The sequence below is a fragment of the Struthio camelus genome, chromosome 6 (assembly GCF_040807025.1).
Source record: "Struthio camelus isolate bStrCam1 chromosome 6, bStrCam1.hap1, whole genome shotgun sequence".
Classification (NCBI taxonomy): Eukaryota; Metazoa; Chordata; class Aves; order Struthioniformes; family Struthionidae; genus Struthio; species Struthio camelus.
The window spans coordinates 30,005,876-30,025,564 of NC_090947.1; the positions used below are offsets into that span (position 1 = coordinate 30,005,876).

The 19,689-nt window shown below is 44.5% G+C and overlaps 1 protein-coding gene across 9 annotated transcripts in view; it reads left to right on the forward strand.

Annotated features, from left to right (window-relative positions):
* BIN1 (bridging integrator 1) overlaps positions 1-19,689 on the forward strand; it is a 98,284-nt gene that overhangs the window by 34,353 nt on the left and 44,242 nt on the right. For 8 of the 9 annotated variants that reach the window (XM_068948975.1, XM_068948976.1, XM_068948979.1 and 5 more), the window contains exons 2-5: positions 7,913-7,993; positions 13,443-13,497; positions 13,958-14,052; positions 16,443-16,538. In XM_068948975.1, the coding sequence (XP_068805076.1) occupies positions 7,913-7,993; positions 13,443-13,497; positions 13,958-14,052; positions 16,443-16,538 (327 nt within the window). Of the gene's footprint in view, positions 1-3,189; positions 3,266-7,912; positions 7,994-13,442; positions 13,498-13,957; positions 14,053-16,442; positions 16,539-19,689 lie in introns of those variants that run through there. The other variant, XM_068948980.1, reaches the window with a different exon arrangement.

Sequence of the window (19,689 nt, forward strand, 5' to 3'; positions counted from 1 at the left end):
AAAGCAGAATGATATCCTGCCTGTAGTATAACAGATTTACATGTTTCTGACCTTGGTTTCGAGCATTTTGAGATGTTTTAGTGTAGCAGCTAGCGCAGTCTTCACATTCATTTATAGTGGGTACTAGCTGCCTTGTGCCACAGGAAGAAACTGAGCGCAGTAACTTTGTTTTGCTTGAGGTCTTGGGTGAAGCACATAGTGTGGTTAGGAGTAGCTTGTCCTCAGAGGACCACGACTACATGCTTGTGCCTTGCAGTTGCTGAAGGAAAGTCTCTGAGTTTGGACAGAGGATGGTGAGCGCTATACAAAAAGAATCTGCTGTAGCCAACTGATCTGCTTGTTATGCTTGAAAGTAAAAGGACAATCTTTGGCAGTGCATACAAAGGAAAATACTTAAATAAAGCGGGGCTTCCTAGACTAGCATGGTGCAAAATGCTACAAAAGTAGGACAGGTCCTTTGGGGAACACCTTCTGGGATTACTACTCACTTTTGACTTAGCCTTGAGGACTGGTTGACCATCATTTCGAGCTACCAGACCTGAGATAAGGCCTGTCCCTACTGTACTTATTTCTACATCTTTCTTGTTTTCCACCTAGTGTGCAGAGATCAGAAACAGAGGTATATTCATAAGAGGTTAACTTTAGCTAGGTGAAGCTTGTTGCCTTGAAGTCCTTCTGAGGCTGTTGCGGAGAAGTAGGTTTCTCCAGAGAATGATTCAGAACAGCAAAGTGGGGCTCCTGCTTTTTCGAACTGGCTATAAGGTGAGTGAGGAGGATGAACCTTGTCACCCCGTATGACCATATTAAATAATATTTAGTCATATTAAACTCAGGTAGCATGTCCTAAAGTTGTAGGTCATGGTGAGACTGCTCTTTTGTAGCTATCGGAGACAGTCGTTTGGAATGAGCTTTCAAGGCAATGCAGTGTGACTCTTGTTCCTATAGATATTTTGCAGTATAGTGCCACTTGGGAAAGGTAGCAGTAACATGTGTTTCTCTGATTAGCTGTACTTACCGTTATTACCTAGTCATGGTTAGATGTATGTTGCACTTCTCTCATGGTGATATAGAGGAAGGAAATGAGGTCTTTGCAGGAGGTTATTTGTTCAGGGGCTAGGAGATTTAGCTTCTGTTGCTGTCACCTTCAGGATTTGGGAACACCAGCTTTGGAAGGGCCTTAAAAGATCCATCCCCTGTGAAGAGTGGAATCAGTCCTGCTTAAATCCCTCCTGAGATGCTTGTGTAAATTCTGTCTGACTGAAGTCATTCAGTAGTGGAAGATCTCCATGCAATCTATTCTAATACTGTAAATTCATCACTGTTACTATGGTTTGTGATGCTGAAATCTCAGAACATCCAGTGTGGCCATAAGTGTTGTGTGTGGGGGTGGTGGTGGTGTTTTTTTTAAGGTGTTGAGTTTCTTTTCTTAGTTAGATTTGGTTTTAGAATACAGCCAAGCAGGCAAACTCTCAAGACTTTACTCGGAGAAACACCTTTGAAAATGAGAAACAAGGTACCTTGAGCTGAGCAGTGAAAGGAGAACAATATGGTCATCTCATCTTAGTACCTGTTTCCCATTTGCCAGCTGGGGATGCCAGGGATAAATCTGGTCACTCTGTGATACGCTGAAGAAACACTCCTCTTTGTAGCTGGATTAATATGACAATTGGACACATTCTCCAGGTCACACAGGAAGCCTCGAACAAGCCCTGATTTCCCAACTCTTGACTCGAAGACTGAGGCACTGTCCCGTCTCTGTAGGCTTTATTGAACCTTGTTCAACAGATAAGTGAACACGAAGTGTTCTGAGTGTGGAGCTACCCTTTCCCCATCTCCCGTGATCCAAGGGTCTTGCTGATTGCTCAGCCCCAGGAATAATTTTCTCAACTTAAAATGTAGTGTTAAGACGTTTGGAGTTTCTTCCTCTCCATCCCCATCTGCTTTTGTCTAATTTTTTCAAAGAGAGACTTAATTGTGCCAGGCTTTGATGAGGAAAACCAGGCTGTCTTCCAAATAGACCTAGAGGCAGGAAAAAGGGCAGCAGAACATACCCTATTCCTGGGAAGAGTCAAAGGGGAAGTAAGCCTGCCACTTCCATTCTTCTTTCTCTTCCTGAGTCTCTGTGGAAAAAACAAATTGTTCCATGAGTGCAGATCTACTTCACTGAGCAAGTCCCATTTCATTGGGGCAGAGGAGAAACCAGATTTAAAAAGCTTATGAAATTTCCTTTGTTTTTATTATTTTTAAGTTGTGTTGCTTTGTGCTTTCCATCTGACTTAGGTACTATTCTCTTCTCCCCCTCTTCCTGGTGTAATGTCCTCCCTAGAAGAATAAGCTGCAGCATGAGATCAAAGATTTGTTTGTTCTGTTCAGCTTGATAGTTGACCCACTGCCCACTCTCGCAATTCAAATTCAGTCACAGTGTTTGCTAGCTCTTTGCCCAGTTGGTAGTTGGAAGCTTTGGAGAGAGCTGGAGATACAGCAGGAGTCAGAAGCATTTGTGAAGGGAGGAGAGGTGAGGGGATAGAGGGATTTAGGAGTATAGGGCTCATACCCATAGGGTGTGACCACAGCTCCTCTGATGCAGTGGAGAGCAAGCTGTGGACCTTCAGGGCTCATTTCTTTCCAGCCTTAACTGCTCCCACTTCCTCAGGGCTGGACCACCATAAATTCAGGTGTTTTGGATCCAAATTTAGCTCCTTTTGGGATCTGAAAGTCAGACTGGCTTCTTGCTTTCTTGCTCATCAACAGCTTTCTCTACTGCCTATGGCCTGGATGACCCTTATGCCATGAAAACTGGAGTTTTAGGTTACTGGTTCACATAGTGCACCTGTGTGGGGCACACTGAGAATATTTGGGTTTTCAGGGCTCTTACTGTAGGCTGCATTAAGCAGTTGGAGTATGTTTCCCTGTTAGAAAGTAATAAATATGAATCCCTTGAAGTTGCTTTTTAGAACAAAGCAGAACTGAATTTTTGTTTGTCTGATACTGCTGCTTGGCGCTAGCTGTTATTACGTTATCAGATAGTGTTTGTTCTTAATGGTGATGATGGCTGTTGTGCGTCAGAGAGGTTCGTGGTCACAGAACTAATATCCTGTCTGTGAGTGTCAGGTGCACAAAACAGAGTACAGGAAACCTTGTGCTAAGCAGTACAGGGGTTTGCCTCTTGGGAACTCTTCCTGCTGTGTAGCAGGAAAAAAGAGGTTAAACTGCAGACAGATGAGATCACTGCTTTTGAATCCTCCTACAAAATCATGTTTTTCAGGTAACACCCTGTCATTTTGTGATTTGTACCCTCTTGATTCTGGGGTTTACTTGTAGCTCAGATTTCCTTAGGCAAATTTTCTATGTTGTTTAGAAGACTTGTAGGCTATGACATGCCTTTACTTCTAGCAGAATGACGGATTTCTGTTGAAGAAGAATTTCCAGATTCCTCTGTCGTTTTATCTGTGGTATCTCACTTCCCTAAGCATATCAGTGCAAAGCTCATTGCAAATAGTCCTGCCTGCAGCAGCAGGATTACAAATGCATTCCTGATGTGAAAAGTGTGGTGGGCTCCTTTTTTTTTTTTTTTTTGTCGTCTTTTTCTTTATTTGTTTTATTTTAGTAGCATCTTGCCTGCTAGGATCTTCAAGTGCTTTTAATGTTTCTGTCAAACTCAGTCTCCTTGTTCCTTGTTGCTTTTATTTAAACAAAGGGAAAACTGAAGCTGCATGAATGGAGTTTTGGCTGTGTTTGGAGACGGCGGAGTGCTTAGTCAGATGCCTGTGGTCCTAGTCTGTCAGAAATGCAGAGCACCTGTATATCTAGTTGATAGGACAGCCCTGGGTTCTGAGAAACACTGAGAAACCCATATTTAAGGGTTTAAATATACGTTAGGTCTCTGAAGCCAAAAACGTTGGCTGGGGTGACATCCCCATCACCTCATAGTGAATCTTTAGGTGTGCCAAGATTAGAACTAACAGCAGTGCTGGAGCCTCAAGCTGAAATCCATCCTGTAATGTGTTTTGTTAAATTGCCTCCCTTCATCCCAGCTTGCACCTTCCGCTTTCTTGAAATGGTCGCTCTCCTTATGCAGGGCTAGGACTTCTCAGGTCAAGGGCAGAGTAAGGAGTCTAGCCATGGCTGCGGCTTAATCCTTTAAATGCCAGATCTGTACCCACTGCCTGGTGTGGTTTGCCTCCAGACAGCAGCTGACAGATCACACCCTCTTCAATCTGCCCTGAGATGTGGGAGCTGTGGTGGGGTCCTGACTCCTACCCTGATAAATCTCCTCCATTAATAGCTATCAAAGAGCCTGAAGTTTCCATCTGAACTTTATCTGGCTTTGCAATGAACTGGAGGATTAAAGACTGTTGCAGGGGGAAGGGAGGGAGCAGCCTGGCTCACCCGGAATAGCCTGACCTATGACGGCACTTGCCCAGCCTGGGGAGGGGAGTTGTCCTGTGAGCTCATGGGTTATTAGCAGACTGAATGGACGTGCCTGCAGTCAACAGCACACTCAGGGCCATCTGTTCCATCCCCATGTGGTTTTGGGGGGTCTGGAGGAGCCTGTTAGTACAGTTTTGCCTGTATGGGAACAAGGAGCAGGTTTGAAGGCCAGCCTTGTGGAGCTGTGACTTTAAACTGCTCAAATGACTTTTGGATTTGATCTATGGGCTGGTTCCATGGGGCAGATCTCTGTGTTTCAGGTAGAGCTGTAAGCAAAGATAATCCCTGTCAAGCTGCGGTGTGGAACAGTGGTCTCTCCACTGTGCCATGGCAAGGAATGAGGGGGATCAGAGTGGACTGTATGTCAAAGACTTGCATTTGGGTCCGGGGGAGGAGGGGAGGGACGCAAGCTCTCATATAGGAGATGAAGAAAAAGGGAGTAAGTCAGCATTTCTCCGTCTTGCTCTTTCTCTTGTTGTGTATTTTGTTTTCCTTGCCTTGTTTTTCTGCTTGTGTCCCCTAACTTTGCTGTTTTACCTGCCCCATCTCTCCAGAGGAGGAAATGTGCAGGAGGAAAAGTGTGTGGTTTTTTTTTTTTTTTAATCAGTTCCTTCCCACCTTATTGAGGTCCTCAGCTGAGTGTAGCTGTTCCTGCAGAAGCCTTTTCTCCTAGAGCTAGGCAGTGAAGTAGAGCTCTTGGGAATGCTGAGTGTTTTGCAGGACTTGTACAGGGCCCCTGTACAGCACAGTGGAATAAGATCTTTCCAGCTGGCTAGATGATCCCGGACTCGGTCTGTTTGTCCCCACTAGAAGTTGTGGAACTGCAGATCAGCTTCCTGGCCACATGGGAAGCAGGAGTGCAGTCCATCCCAGTGAACAGTCTGTGGACACTGATCAGTGTTTTATGCTCAGAAGCCCTGAGTCTGTTCTAAACCTTTGACCCCTAGCAACATACTCTGGATTCCTTTGAGTTAAATGGTCTCCTTTCCTTCCCTCCAGGCCTCAAAGCATCATGTTGTCTCCTGATTAGCCAGACAGATGTATTAACCCATGAAAAGCTCCTTTTTATCTGCAGCAATTCCATTGATCTTCATATTGGGAACTGCATTCCTGCTTGGAATTTGCAGCTTGCATACTTGCTGAGTATCGCTAATGGGTGCTTCTGGCGTGATGGTTGTCTTTGTGCCTGACGTAGAAAAGCCACCCACTAGGTGGGAAATCCTTGCTCCATAGGTCTAGTAGCCCAGGGGAGTATGGTTGAACGGATGCCACTGAAAGGTCAGATTTTCTGGAAGTGGTTCACCTACCTCCGAAGAAAGATGAAGTTGGGCTGAATCCTTTTCACCTCTTGGAATGGTAGAGAAATGTGTAGTCTCATCAACAGCAGCAGGCACTTTCCTTCGCTGGAGCAGAGGCACTACTGCCTATTGTACAGGGCTTTACCTGTCCAACCAGTGTTGCTTTTCTTCTGCTTTCCAATGAGCTTCTGTGTGCCAGGAGTTGAAGAGAAAGAAGGAAACATTCATGCTGCTGTGTAACTTGCTTACCAAGCACATGAGGGACAACTTTGTATCTAAATGTTTATTGCTATCACTTGAATTGTAGAGAGTTGTGCTTCTAATTTTGGAGGTTTTAGGATCAGTCCTTGATCATGAGCAGGGTGGCGATCATCTTTGTGTCAGGGTTTTTTTCCTCCCCCTTTTGCTGATCTTGAAAACCTCAAAGGTTCCAGGAAGGGAAGGAAGGCTGTTGAATCACTCCATTTCATTCTCCTTCTGTGCCATCCTAGACACCCACTCCCAGCCTGAATCCTGAATAAGGGGACTCATGAGCCAGGTGCTAAATGTCTGCACTGATTTATCGTGCCTAGCTCTAGGGTGAGTTATTGCAGCCAGGGATGACCCAGGGAATGTGTTTGCTTACATGGGGGAGAAGGGAATTCAGATTGGCCACATAGGCATAGCACAAATGTCCTCAGCTCTGGTCAGGTAATAAAATGATTGGGGCAACAGGTGAATGACTTCCTGTTGCATGGACCTGCCCAATGCCCTTTGAGGGACCAAAACCACCAAAAACTGATTCTTGCCCTGCAGGGGGAAAAATCCTCCTTACGTCCTCTGAAGAGATCAACGTGTGGCAATGGAGTTGGCATAAGCTGGTTTGGGTGGCTGTCGTGGCTGCCTGGTAGTCCCTTGGAGTAGCTGGTCGGGAGACAGTTACTAGCGGCCGCCTTGTAGATCTGATGGTGATAACTTGCAGCAGCTTCTCCACCTTGGTAGCCCTCTCACTAAGGGGGACAGAGCATGATAGTTGAGACATCTGTGGATAAAGGCCTGCTGGTGAAAGAGACATTAGTTTTCCGGTGCTGTCTGCCCCTCTGGCAGCTATGTGCTTCCTTTTCAAGGTTTTCCCTCAGCACCCTTTTTAGCCCCCTCTAGCTCTTCAGAAACTCTTGTAAGTAAGGGCTGAGTGGGTTTTTCTATATTTTTACTGGCCCTGGGAGACGAGGCTTTATTTTGGGCATGGTCAGCTTTTATTTTCGCTTAACAAAGATGTTGTTCATCAAGTATAACCAGCTACAGTTTGCATCCTTGTGTCTCTGCTGCTAGAGTTGCTTGGGACACAGCAAATAACTGCTGCCCTCCTCTGCAGCTGTAGCTTGCCTGACTCTCTTATGATGGACCTGCCTTCCTGCCCAGAAAATGAAGGGCTTTGTTCAAAGCCCTTGAGCTGCCCACTTAGCTGTACAGAGAGATCATTTAAAGAGAACTGTGATAAGGGAAGTAGCCTGATAAGGTTTTTATGTAGGCTGTAGGGAGCTGTGCTGTGCAAAGAGGTTGCGAGAGGATCAAGGCTGGCTGCTGACGCTCCCAAATGTGACACCCGGAGTGGGATAGACTCATGGCATAAGATCCTAAATGGCTCTCAACAGCCAGCTTGTGCCAAGCCTGTGCAGAGTGAGGAAAGGAAGAAAGACGGTGGAACTTTCCCTGCTCCAGCCACCTTCTCTTTCTTAAGAAATCACTGAATGACTCTCCATGTTTGAGACTGCCCAGTCCAGCTGCTCCAAGACCAAAAAAAAAAAAAAAAAAATCCTATCAGGAGCAGAGTCTAGTGTTAAATCTGGATGAGCGTAATGACACAACAAAAAGCATTAAGGATGTGGTTTGTTTTTTTGTTAGTCCAAGAGATAAACAACTGGCTCACTATTGCCTTACTCACAGGAAGCATTAGGCCAGTAAAGGGCAAATATGGGTTATGCTCTTCTGTACAGCGAAGTATAACAGGTCTGAGTTCATCCTGACTCATTGCTGAGCCCTTTTTCCAAACTGTGACTGGGTGGAGAAATATTCCGAGTTTAAGAGTAAGGGAGACTTTAACCTTCCTTCTTTCTACCTCATGAGCAAAAAGTTGCAACTTTTCATAGCTTCATTTCTGCTTTGTAATGCCTGTTTTTTTGAAGTCTCCTCTCTTTCTGCAGGTCCTTCAGAAGCTTGGGAAAGCAGATGAAACAAAAGATGAACAGTTTGAACAGTGTGTGCAGAACTTCAACAAGCAGCTGGTAAGATAATTGGAGATATGTAGTTACACACTGTTGCAGTATTAGTTTCCAGTTTTTTGCTGAAATATGCAATTAAAAACCCATTAAATTACATGAGGCCATAATCACATAGAAGTGACCTACTACTCTTAAATCACTTAGGTTCACTTGTTTCAGCATCCCTCTCACAGAGTGAGTGAAGAGTGTATGTTAGAAAATAACACTTATTCTAAATCTAAGTTTAGGAAAAGAAATATTTCAACCAGAACCCTGTCTTCAGTTTGAACAGCTGCTTTATGTGAGTTTGTCCTCCTGGGCTGGAAGTGCGGACATAAGAGCAACTTGTGTCTCTGAAAGATGGCTAGGAGAGGAAAGTGATTAGAAATGGAAAATAAAATGGAGTGGGGCAGATTCACTTTCCTAAGTACCATGAAAGGCAAAAGAGAAACAAAGCAAATGCTGAAAAGGGAAACATACTTCCAGGGCTGATCAAACTCTAAAATTAACTTCCTCTTCCATCCTGCCACAACTGCAGTGTCAAGCCTGAGTCATTACACTTTTTTGTGTGTGTGCTTCATGCCTATATTTTGGTGCGCACAAGTATTCTTAGTGTAGCCTATATATATATATTTTTTTCTCCTTGCTTAAACAGGGGTAGGATTATATTTTGAACTGGATGTGTTCTGTACCTTAAACTTTCAGCCACTGATATGAGGGGAAAACTTTACTTACCTCAGGGGATTTTCAGGGCTGGATGTGGCTACATTGGTGCTAGGGGAAGTTTTGCTTGTCTTTTCCCTGTCAGGGAGTGCAGGCCCCACCAAAACTCAAGCTGTGCTGGGGTGGGAAAGGCGGGGAAAAGAAATCCTTCAGACCCTTTGTACCCTGACATGTTTAGGGCCTTTTTCCTGGAGCTGTTAATGGCAGCTGCTTCTCATCTGTGAAGAGTCAGTAGATGTGGTTCTGCTGTGTCCCAAAAACAGCTGAGAAGGGATTTGCCACAGCTGCATATGATGAAAATACTTCAGCCAAACTTTGAGATATGACTAACCAGAGCTGACTACAGATTTCTGGCGAGTAATGCTCATTCTCTTGGCAGTAGTAGTAGCTGTTGTTTCAGAAGTGCATGCAATGTCTCAATAGCATTTCTACCAATGAAGTCCTATTGTACATGGAGGAGTACAGTTGGCTTCTTTCTGGAGACGTGACATTACCAGGTGTGTCTTTTCTATATCATTGTGCAGACTAAGTATCAGCAATCAGGAAATGGGCAGCCATTTTAAGAGCAAAACCTGAAAAAACTCAAACCTCTTGATCTGGGTTTCAGGGATGGTTTTTTTCAGTCTCAAAAACTATGAGGTCCATGGTGCATTGAGAAGCCTAGTAAAGAAGCACTGCCTCTGTACCCCACTACAGCTGAATTTCTGTTTGTATCTTGCAGGGTTGTCCATGAACTAAAATCTCCAAGTAACTTACCAAAGGAGTCAGAGGCTGCTGTGCATGTGATCTGTTGGTTTTGCTTTGGCCCTCAGTTTCCCTATTACTAAAATAAATTTAAACAGTATCTGTTACACAGGGCAGGTTATAAGTGTGAGTTGGTTGGACTGTTAAAATGTCCAGGGCTGTGAAGCTGTTATGCTAAACAGGCTTGGAAAGGAATTTGGGCTGTATATATGTGTATACACACAAACACAGTCTGTGTGTGTGTGTATGTGTGTACGTATATATGTATATAACGTGAGTGCAGTCTAGCTGTGTGAGAGATTTCTGTGGCCTTTCTTTACCAAGTGTGCCCTAGTTGGAAACATGAGTCTGGAGGAAAGCTGATCTTTTTCCACAGACTTCTTACACGGTAGTTGTTCTCTGGAATTGGCTGGGGTGTGACCAGAGGGCTATTGCAACAGGAGAGGAGCTTTGAAAAGTGTCCCAGTGGCACTGGCTTTGTTTGCTCAGTCAATTAGCATCTCCTCTGACTCTAATGACTGTGTTGGGCCACTTTGATGAATGTTTCCATGTGTGGGCTGTTGGCAAATGGAGGGCAGGCCTAAAAATGGTTCCTTCATCTTCAACCAAGGCATCCTGTGGTTCTCCCAAATGGTGATTGAGTGGACGTGAGGGAAGGCATTGCACTTTCCAGATCTTTGTTCATTAAGGTGGTTATGAGAGCACCAGTCTGAGGTTTCTGAATGGTAGGAGTGTTTTAGCTCAGGACAGTTTTAGCTCAGCTCAGTTACATCCAGTTCATGTGTCGCATAGTAGCCATGTTTCTGCATGGCTCCCCTATGAGTCTCGAAGGCTTGACAAGCAGCACAACTGGCCCATGTGCCCCTCCCTCATGACAAGCTATCTTTGGCTTATTAACCACGAAACAAGCTCCTTGGAAGGCTTCCCCTCTCCTTCCCTTCCTGCCGTGTCACGTGTTCAGCCACCAGCACAAGGGTCTGTCCTGGAAACTCCTCACAAAACTGAGGGCAGGAGGCCTGCTGCAAAGGTGCAGGGCAGCCCCTGCCCAAGATGCATCAGGTTTCAGTTTCTGTTTCCCTGTATTTGAAATATCCTTCACTGGGGAGAGTAGGAGGCTGGTGGCAGCCCTTACAGCTAGTACCACTTCGTCTTTCTGCCTGGCAGAGCTGTTGAGTTTTGATACACTCAGGAGCTGTCACTCATGTGGAAGTACTGGGTTGGTTTACACTGTTTCACACCAAGCGTGTGAGAGACAAGCTGCTGCTGGTGCGAGCTGCATCCTCTGCTCATCTTCCAGTGTTTGGCACAACCTTGGCCTGTACGTTAGGCAGCGTAGCTCTGAATGCCCCTCCTGAGTTGTGGGTTTAATCTTTGCTCTTGGAGTGTAGATTTAGACTGATAAAACCTTTTTTGTGGGCAAAGAGGAAACATGGGTTATATGTAAGTAAAGCCAAAAATTTATTGTTAGTATGATAACAATTTTAAGAGCCAAACCTCTGTTTGTCCAGGTCTCATTGTTACAGAAAAAGAAGGAATAACAATGCAGTTGAAATTCTTACACATCCACATTTCTAAGTTTCTACCCCTTTTCCTGGTATCACACTCGCCCTTCCTCTGCTTTGCTGGGCCCTAACATTGGGGGTTTCATTGCGACTGGTAGGAATATTGCAGTGAGTTGTCATCTGGAGTCCTCTGCTGGGAGGAATGTGATGTTCATGTTGATGGTTTCTTCTTGCTCTCTCTTGGATCCACTGGGAGTCGTTTTTACATGTTTGCTAACACTCCTTTACACCTTTCTTCTTTGGTCTACAGCTCCACGTAATATCCAAATTTGCTATATATGGTGCCCTGTACATATGTTAGATACTATTTCTTTGTTCTCTTTGCTACCCCTAAAACCAGTTTTGTCCAGCTCCAGGTCTGCTTTTTTTAGCTGACCATCGGTGAGCTGCTCATAGCTGTAGGATTTCTAGCATCAGGCCTGTGCCTCATCTATTAATCATTTCGCCTTTATGCTGCATCCTGTGTTTCCGCTTCTCAAGGCCTCTTCTATCATACCAGGCCTGTATTTTCCTACACTACATCATTGTGTTAGTCATAAATAACTCAATCCACACAGAATAACTGTTACTGTTATCTGTGTAAAACTTATGATTTATACCACACAAAGATGAACAAAAGTAAAACAAATTAGCCTTAGATGCCTAGTCAATTAGAAAAATTGCTATCACAGCTGAGGCAAGTAAAAGCTACAGCTCAAAAGTTCAGGCAGCGCAAGCCTGACGCATCTCAGTCCTGAGGCCTTGCAAATTCAGTACGAAGTTTGTGCATTACTGAGAGTAGCAATACTGTATGACAGGGCTAGAGGACCATTGTGGTTACAGGATCTCCTGTGCAATGCCTGAAACCGCTAATTACGTGAAAGGAGGGGTCAAGACCCGTGTTCTCTAGTACGACAGGATGGGTGCTTCTCATCAGTAGTTCAGGCTTTGTGTCGTAACAGCTCTGAAGTGTTTGCTAGGTGGGGGCTAGTCTGGAGCTGTTGTTTCACTTCATTTTTTTTCTTTCTTTTTTTTCCTTTATAATCCCACACCTTGCTCTTCCATCCCAACATTCATCTAATCTGGAGCAAGGCGTTCCCTGCACCTCTCAGGTGTGGAACATCTCTGCTGATAAAAATACCTCCCATCCTAACTGCAAAACCAGCAAGGACATGTAAGGAAGGGGTTACAGTCTAATGTTAGAGCGAAAGCAGGTGAAAGCCTCTCTTTTTAAAGAGGAGTGGAGGAAGGTTATAGGAAACCTGTTTGCTACCAAGAAACCGCTCTTTACTAGAAAGCATGTGTTTAGCTAGTGTTTGTATTTACAATACAAGGTATTGTAAATAATAATATAAGGTGTTGTAAACAATAATAAATCAAAACGGAAAAAAAAAAACCAAACAAATGAACCTCACATCTTTCTTTTTCAGCACAATAAGTAGTAGGTGATTCATTAGGACTTTGGAGAGAGAACTCTTTCCTCTTTGTTTATGTGTTTGCAATTTAATAATTACTGTGCCATGCGATTTTCTTTCTGAACATCTTTAGGTTCAGTCATACATCTTTGATTTCCCTCTACGCTCCCTCAAACCTCCTGCTCTCTGATAACTAGGAAGAGGATTCGTTTCTCAGATTCCAGTTTCACTGTCTTCCCTTCCTTTTTACCTCTTAGTTTGGGAAGCATCTTCTAAATGCACGCTCAAGTTGTGAGTTTCTGTTCTGCATAGTACGAGCCAGTGTCTGTCTGCTGCTTGAGAGGTGTTTGTGCAAAATACTTGACAACTCCCTATCGACTGTAGAGAGCAAGTGACACATGCACAGAGAAAGTAGTTGTCAAAGTTTTTTGGGAAAGCATTAATGCTAAAAATACTAATAAAAAGAAACCCTTGCAGCAGGTGAGAGCGCTGCTCCACTGATAGGCAAAGAATAAAACAAGGGAAATGCCAAAGAGGGAGCTGGATAGGAACCTCAGATGCAAACCACCCAGGTGTCTAGGAGAGCTGGGGGAACAGGGTTCATGGCCAAACTGAAAAGTGGTCCTCTCTTTGGAAGTCTTTCTGCCTGCAGACCTCACAGGCTGCAAAGTCTATTCAGACTCCTAGGCAGTCTAGGTACCTTTAAAAGGTTCAGGTAACTGTACGAAGTAACCAGGTGAACGAGAGTGGTTGGAGGGGGTTACACTTCTAGCCCGTTCGCTGTAGATAATGCATTCCTCTGTGGGAAGCAAAGGCCTATTGGACTATATTTCTGCCTCAAACATAATTTTTGTTCAGCTTATTCCAATTTGGTTTAATTAGAACAAACTATTCTTGTGTCCCTGTAATGACTTCTTGGTCACTGCATTGTTTTGGGCGGTTTGGAGGGGAGTGAAGAGGTTTTCCTTTACTGAGAAATGCTCGACTCCTCCCCCTCATGCCCTTTTTGTATGGGAGAATAACTAATAGTTTTTTTTCTTATCTTCACAGTCAGAAGGCACAAGGCTGCAGAAGGATCTCCGAACTTACTTGGCTTCTGTAAAAGGTAAGGTCTGCATAAACAGAGAGTTTTCCCTCTCTAGTGCTTACATATGCACTGAGGTTTTCTGTAGCCATGCATTTCCTGGTGTTCCCTACCTCAGGGATGAGTTTTAGGAACGATTGGCCTCGTCTTGGCAGGGGATCTCAGAATTCTTTGGGACCAGGTGGGATGGGGTTGTGCTTTCGTGCCAAAAGTGGCGGTGCCACCTTAGCAGAAAAACTCCCAATTCCTCAGCCAATGGAGGATGAGCATGGACAATTTGATGTGACTACGTTCCTGGGTTCCTTTCTCCCTCTGGTTACCATCTATCTCTTTGTCTTCATCAGGCATTCAGTAGAGAATAGCTTAGCATTTGTTTTAACCCATTCAAACACCTCTGAGTCCCCATCCCTCAGTATGAGGGATAAAATGGGAGGAACACGCTAATCCTCAGTTTCTGAGGTGGTCCCCTGTTCTTTCCTAGCCATGCACGAGGCCTCCAAGAAGCTGACGGAGTGTTTGCAGGAAGTTTATGAGCCGGATTGGCCTGGGAGAGATGACACGAATAAAATAGCAGAGGTAAGACTCTGTCCAGGATTTGGGGTCCCTAGGCTTGGCCTCTCAGAAGACATGAGCTTTGGAAGCTCTGTGAGCTGTGTTCCTTCAGGCATGTAGCTTTGCAGTAAGAATCTTGCCAAGCTGAGTGTTGGGAGGAAGGGAATGCTGAAGGGAGGTGGCCCATGCCTTCATCCATATTTATGAAGGCAAAAATGGGATACAGTGTTCCCAGATGCTTGAATGCTAGAGAGCGCCCTGTGCTTATGCCTGGAAGCAGTTTTGTTGCCCCAGCAGTGGCTAAACAGAGACAGCAGATGCCAAAAGAGGGTTAAGAGGGTCAGCTGAATGTATGGTTTACACTCTGTGCAAAAGAAGGCACTGTGATATGTCTGTGGGGGTCATGGTCCTTGAAGGAAGAAATGGTTCTGGCCTTGGGCTCTGTTTTTGTCATAGGCAGTACCCACTAATCTTTCCTGATTAATTTCTAAAATGGGTTTTGTAGGCCTTGTTCCATGGGCTCTTCCTAAGCCTTGAAAGAAGATCTGTCTCTTTAAATAATCCTCCATTGCTTCAAGCCTCAGTCTATCTTTGACTCCTCCAGGTCTCCATTATCCCTTTTTCTATGTCCCTCACCTCCTAATTGCCATGGTGGTATTTACATCAAAGTATAAATCTAGAATTGTGTGTCTTGTATCAGCACTTTGTGCTGTGTCTGTGTGGGTGCAAGCTCTGCCAATGGCAAGGCAGATCTTCAGGCCCCCTTCCTACAAGTAAGAGGAAAAGACCTGTGCTCTGTAGGGCCTCACTGAGCCCATGGGTATCAAAAGATCAGCCTCTCTGCCCACACAAGGGAAACGGAGGGAATTGAATCAGGGAACCTAAATCTGTGCCCAAAGCATTGCCAGAGCAGCCATTATATAGCTGCAACAACCTCCCTCTCACAGTAGCACCAGCAGCTGCTATATATTTGTTGCTACCTTGTTTGGTTGAGCCATGTGTCACTGGAACCCGCTGTTCTCCTCCTCCCTTGGTGAGGTGATGCCTGTCAAAATTGCCCAGCTGTTTTCTGTGGAGCTTGGGGCACAGCCTGTCATTCGGCAGCTTGGTTCCTCCTTGGCATGTGTGTGGTAGGTCCAGCTGGAGGCAGGCACCCTCAGATCTCTGGTTGAGCTGGTCTCCTGAGCAGCAGCTGTGATAGTTTAGCTCCACCTACCTTGAGGCTGCAAGATGGGGCCGCAGCAGTTTTTAGTGTTAGAGCAGTGGGGAAGAAGTAGGGAGGGAGGCAGGAGGAAGATTGTTCGCTTCCTGCAGTTTCCCCTGCAGAAAACCTCACCTGAAGTAATATCTGCATTTTTACCCAGGAAATACTGACTTCAAAGCAGATAAAGCAAATGAAACCTGAACGTTTCTAGGTCAATTCTTGTATTAACGTGGAAACTTTCCATTAGGAAGTGTTGTTGCAGTGAATGCTGTAGTTCAGCTGATTTGGCTTCACATTTTTTTGTTAGGCCTTGTTTCTTCCTAAGCCACTGAGGTGCCTCCTGGGAGACTGTCCCTTCGGAGAATTTGAATCAGAAAGCTCAAAGGGAGCATGAGGCCTGAGAACTAACTGTAGCTGTTCTGAGGGTCTACAGGAGCTTTTCCAGTCCCTCTTCCCCTTTTAATGCCTTTATTTGTTTGTTTCCCTCTTTCAGGGCAAGACAAGCAGGAGAAACGTGCTATTCCTGCTAAAAAAAAATTTCCCCCCATAAAGCCGATGTTTTTCCTTAATACTTTAACCAAAACTGTTTGTTCAAGCAGGAAAAGTAGAAGGGAGGGACAATTTCCACATAGTGCAAGGTGTTGATGGAAACTTAGCATGGCTAAAATGAGACCAAGGATAAATTGTGCTCAGGTTGGGGTGCAAGCCTTGAATGTGACCTCTTGAGGCAGGTGGAGTGAGGGCTGAAGATCATTGGCACAGCTTTCTCTCATTGTTTATCCTTCAGAAAGGTATGTTGTAGTGAAAAGCAGAAAATGGTGCTCAGTGGTGTCAAGTGGCTGAGGCTGCTGGAGGCAAGAGACTGAGAGAAGGAGATAAAGCCAGCCTAACCTTCATTTTTACCTTCTATTGTATGGATTTAGGCTAGCACTGTAGGTGAAAAGAGAGATTCTCAAAGGTTCATGAAGGGTACTGTGTCCTTGTAGAGGCTGCCTGAATTAGCTGCATCAAGCCTTCTCTGTTTCTACGTTTTTGGCATGAGCTATGTTTTCAAGTAGTTTCTCTGTTCCTTATTTTTTCTAAACAAATAACTATTTTTCAAGAGCCCTGGAGAACAGAATTGTTGATTGTAGCACTCATTGAGACAAACAGAAATGCAAAGCTCTGTGTTCTTCTCACCATTAGTTAGCTCACTGCTTTTGTTTTTCAGAACAATGACCTCCTCTGGACAGACTTCCATCAGAAGCTGGTGGATCAGGCACTTCTGACCATGGATACGTACCTTGGCCAATTCCCAGACATTAAAGTAAGATTCTCTTTGTACCTTTTGATCTAGAGTGTTATAGCAGATGAGACTTCATAAGAATCTGTTTCTGGCATCTCCATCATCTTTTGCATGATGTGTGTGGGGAAGTGCACTATGATGTAAGAGATGTGCCTGTGGATTAATGCTTGTCTGGGTTGGGGAGGTTTCATAGGTGGTTCTGTGGACTTCTTTGCTCTTTAGCAGTCTGAAGGTAAGGAGCTGTGAAGTGTGGTAGAGAGGGAACCTCATCTTGTGCTCTTGAGAACTGATCATCTGGGACTGCCCTGCCATCACAGGTGACTGTAGCTCAGGGTTCCCTTTTCTTGCTGGGAGAAAAGGCTCCCTGGGGGAGTGAGCCTTCCTCTGTTGGCGAGGACTTCCTCTGTAGGTCCTCATGGACGCAGCGTGCTTGGTACAGCAGTGGCATACGCAAAACTGACATCACAAAAGGAGCAAATGGAAAGAAGCAGAGCTTCTGACATTACTGAAATGTATGAACAATCTTTTTCTATGCCTTTCCAAAGCCAAAGAGGTTTGGACCTATTTGACTCTGCCCTGGAGCAGAGGAGGAGTGCCCATGCAGTGTCTCTGCTGGTAATAGACAGCTGAGAAGTAGTAGGTTCTGTTCCCTATGGTCTCTTGCATGTGACCTCCCAGATGAGATTTAGAGCCTGAATGTGTGCGCTAATTAAGACATGGTAATAGCAGGGCAGGAGGTTTTCCGGGCCAAAGTTGACGAGCTCGCCATACCTGGCTTCTACAGAGTCACTATCAGCAGGACCACAAGCATTGTGAAGGTAGCATGTATGCATGTTGTACGAGCACCTGCAGAGACTCTGTCACGTGTCACTTGCAGCAGTTCTTGATCGTGTTTAGTGAACACCTCTTTTACAAACGGTGGCTGTGCTGTTGCGAGCTCTCCTTTTACAGCAGCTAAGATCTTTGTAGCTCTGGGTCCTATGCAAAGATTATGTTGTTTTCTTTGGGCTTATAAATGAAGAAGCCAGGGGAAAGAGGCTAGAGAGATAACATAACTGCAAAACAAGAGGCTGCATAAAAATTGCTCTTGTGCAGGAGGGTAGTGTCAGCAACAACTCAAACACCCAGAGCCTCTCTTTTCAGTCCTTTGATGCTGTGACTTCCCTATAAGCACAAAGCAGCAAGAAAGCAGTTAGTGACAAATGTGCTTTAATAGGTATAGCCTGGTGTGGAAAGGAGATTTGTGTATTTCCTAAAGCTCTGCTTTGCCTGTTGCCAGTCCTTTGAAGGAAGGGGGACAATGTTATATAGGGTTTTTGGGGAAGTCCGATGTTCACCAGCCTGGAGGATCTGAATGATGTCTTGTGAACTTCCCTTCCCTCACTGTAATCTCTTCTCTGTTCGTTTTGAGAAGATTATGCAGGAAATGTCTTCGCCCTATGGCAGCGCTAGTAATGATATCACCATATGGGAAGTATCAGTGTGGCTTCTTCCCAGTGAAAACAACCCTTTTCCCACCACGTCTCTTAAAGTTTGTTGCTTCAGGAGGATCATGCTGTTCCAACGTGGGGCAGGTTACAGGCTTGTAAAACCACCACTGAAGAGCAGTGCCCTTGCCTGCTGAGGCTCCTTGGTTTTGCCTCAATTTCCAGCCTTTTCTGTCCCTGGAAATATGAAGTGGGGAAGAAGGAAGAGATTTGCTGCCACTTTCCACCTACCTGAAGCTTTAACGCTGATCGGTCCCTGTAACGTGATCCAGTGCGCCTCAGTCGGCAGTGCGAAGGCTCTTGCACTGCTTCCATAGCAGATGGTTTTGTTTCAGGCTTCCTGCAGACTCCGACTTCTGCGCTGCTTCTGTCCAAAGCGTGCGTTACCAGCCTTCTTGGCTGTGCCCTAGCTCACCTCAGCATGCCACCTTTCTTCAGTATTTAATGTCTTTGGAATTTCTTAATTCTGCTGGGGTACTGCTGAGATTTTAGACTGGGATTTTCAAAGGAAGACTGGAGTGGGACCACCCAAATTCCACCGGGAAACTCAAGGAGTCAGGCATCAAACTAACAAAGATCCTTCCTGACTCCCAGATGGGAAGCTAAGGTGTTTATTACTCATGTCACTTTTTCCTAGCCTTCAGATTTGCTGTTAAAAATGGAAGTTAAAGCAGTTTTGTGCAGAATTTAAACGTTAAAGAGTGCTAGTCACCTCTGGCTCCCTTCTTCAGATGGATGAGATGTTAGCCGCCTTTTGGTACCTACAGTAACAAATGGATACGTTTTACTGATTTGGCCGTTTCTTTAAAAAGGACTTTCAGTGATGTGAATTTAAAAAGGTTAATATATTTTTTTCTGGAAAAGTCCTGTTCAGCTGGATGCATCATTACTGTTACTCCAGAGCACAGAGAAGTGGCTCAGATCAAATTTGGTATCTTTGACTGTTTAAAAACTATTATAAGAATTGTTGTTGCAAGATCCTGCAATTTTACAAAAGCATAGTCTGGTTTCATGTAAGGAATTAGAGTTCTTGAGAGTGACATGCAAAAGAGAAGTCATATATAATTTACAGAATATTTTGGTTTGTTTTCTGTTGTTGTCGTGGTAATAGTTTTCTGGTTTGTATTTTCCACAAAAGCAAATTTTTTGTTTTTCCTAGAATTCTGGCATTACTGTGATAATGAAAGCTGATTTATGGAGAGAAGATGATTTTAATTTAGTTACATAAAGACCTAGCTTTTGTTAACAGCCCAATAATTCAAATGTGTGATCAGTTAAATCATGCATGCATTACTTATTTGTTAAATACTAAAGTAAAAGTATTCCAAATCTTTCTTCACTTGAGGGGCTGGAAAAATTCCCTTGAATTTTCTGGACTTCCAACAGGACTTTTTTTGCAGCAGGACTGTGAAGACATGGTATTCTTTAAGCAAGGAAATTTTATAAGTTAAAGAATCCATTTGAAGTTTGGAGGGGAAAAAAGAGCACAAAACCACCTTTCTCCAACTCGGAAGGAAAGAAAAAGAAAACAAAAAACACTACCAGCTTCCTGGAGTAACAGTCTTGCATACTCTATCACTTAATATTCTAAGTGGGTATTTGATTGGAGTTGCAGGGTATGCAAGGAGCACAGTTGTCCAAAGGTTTCTGCGAGCCCAGAAAGGTGAACTGTAACACCAGTTCCA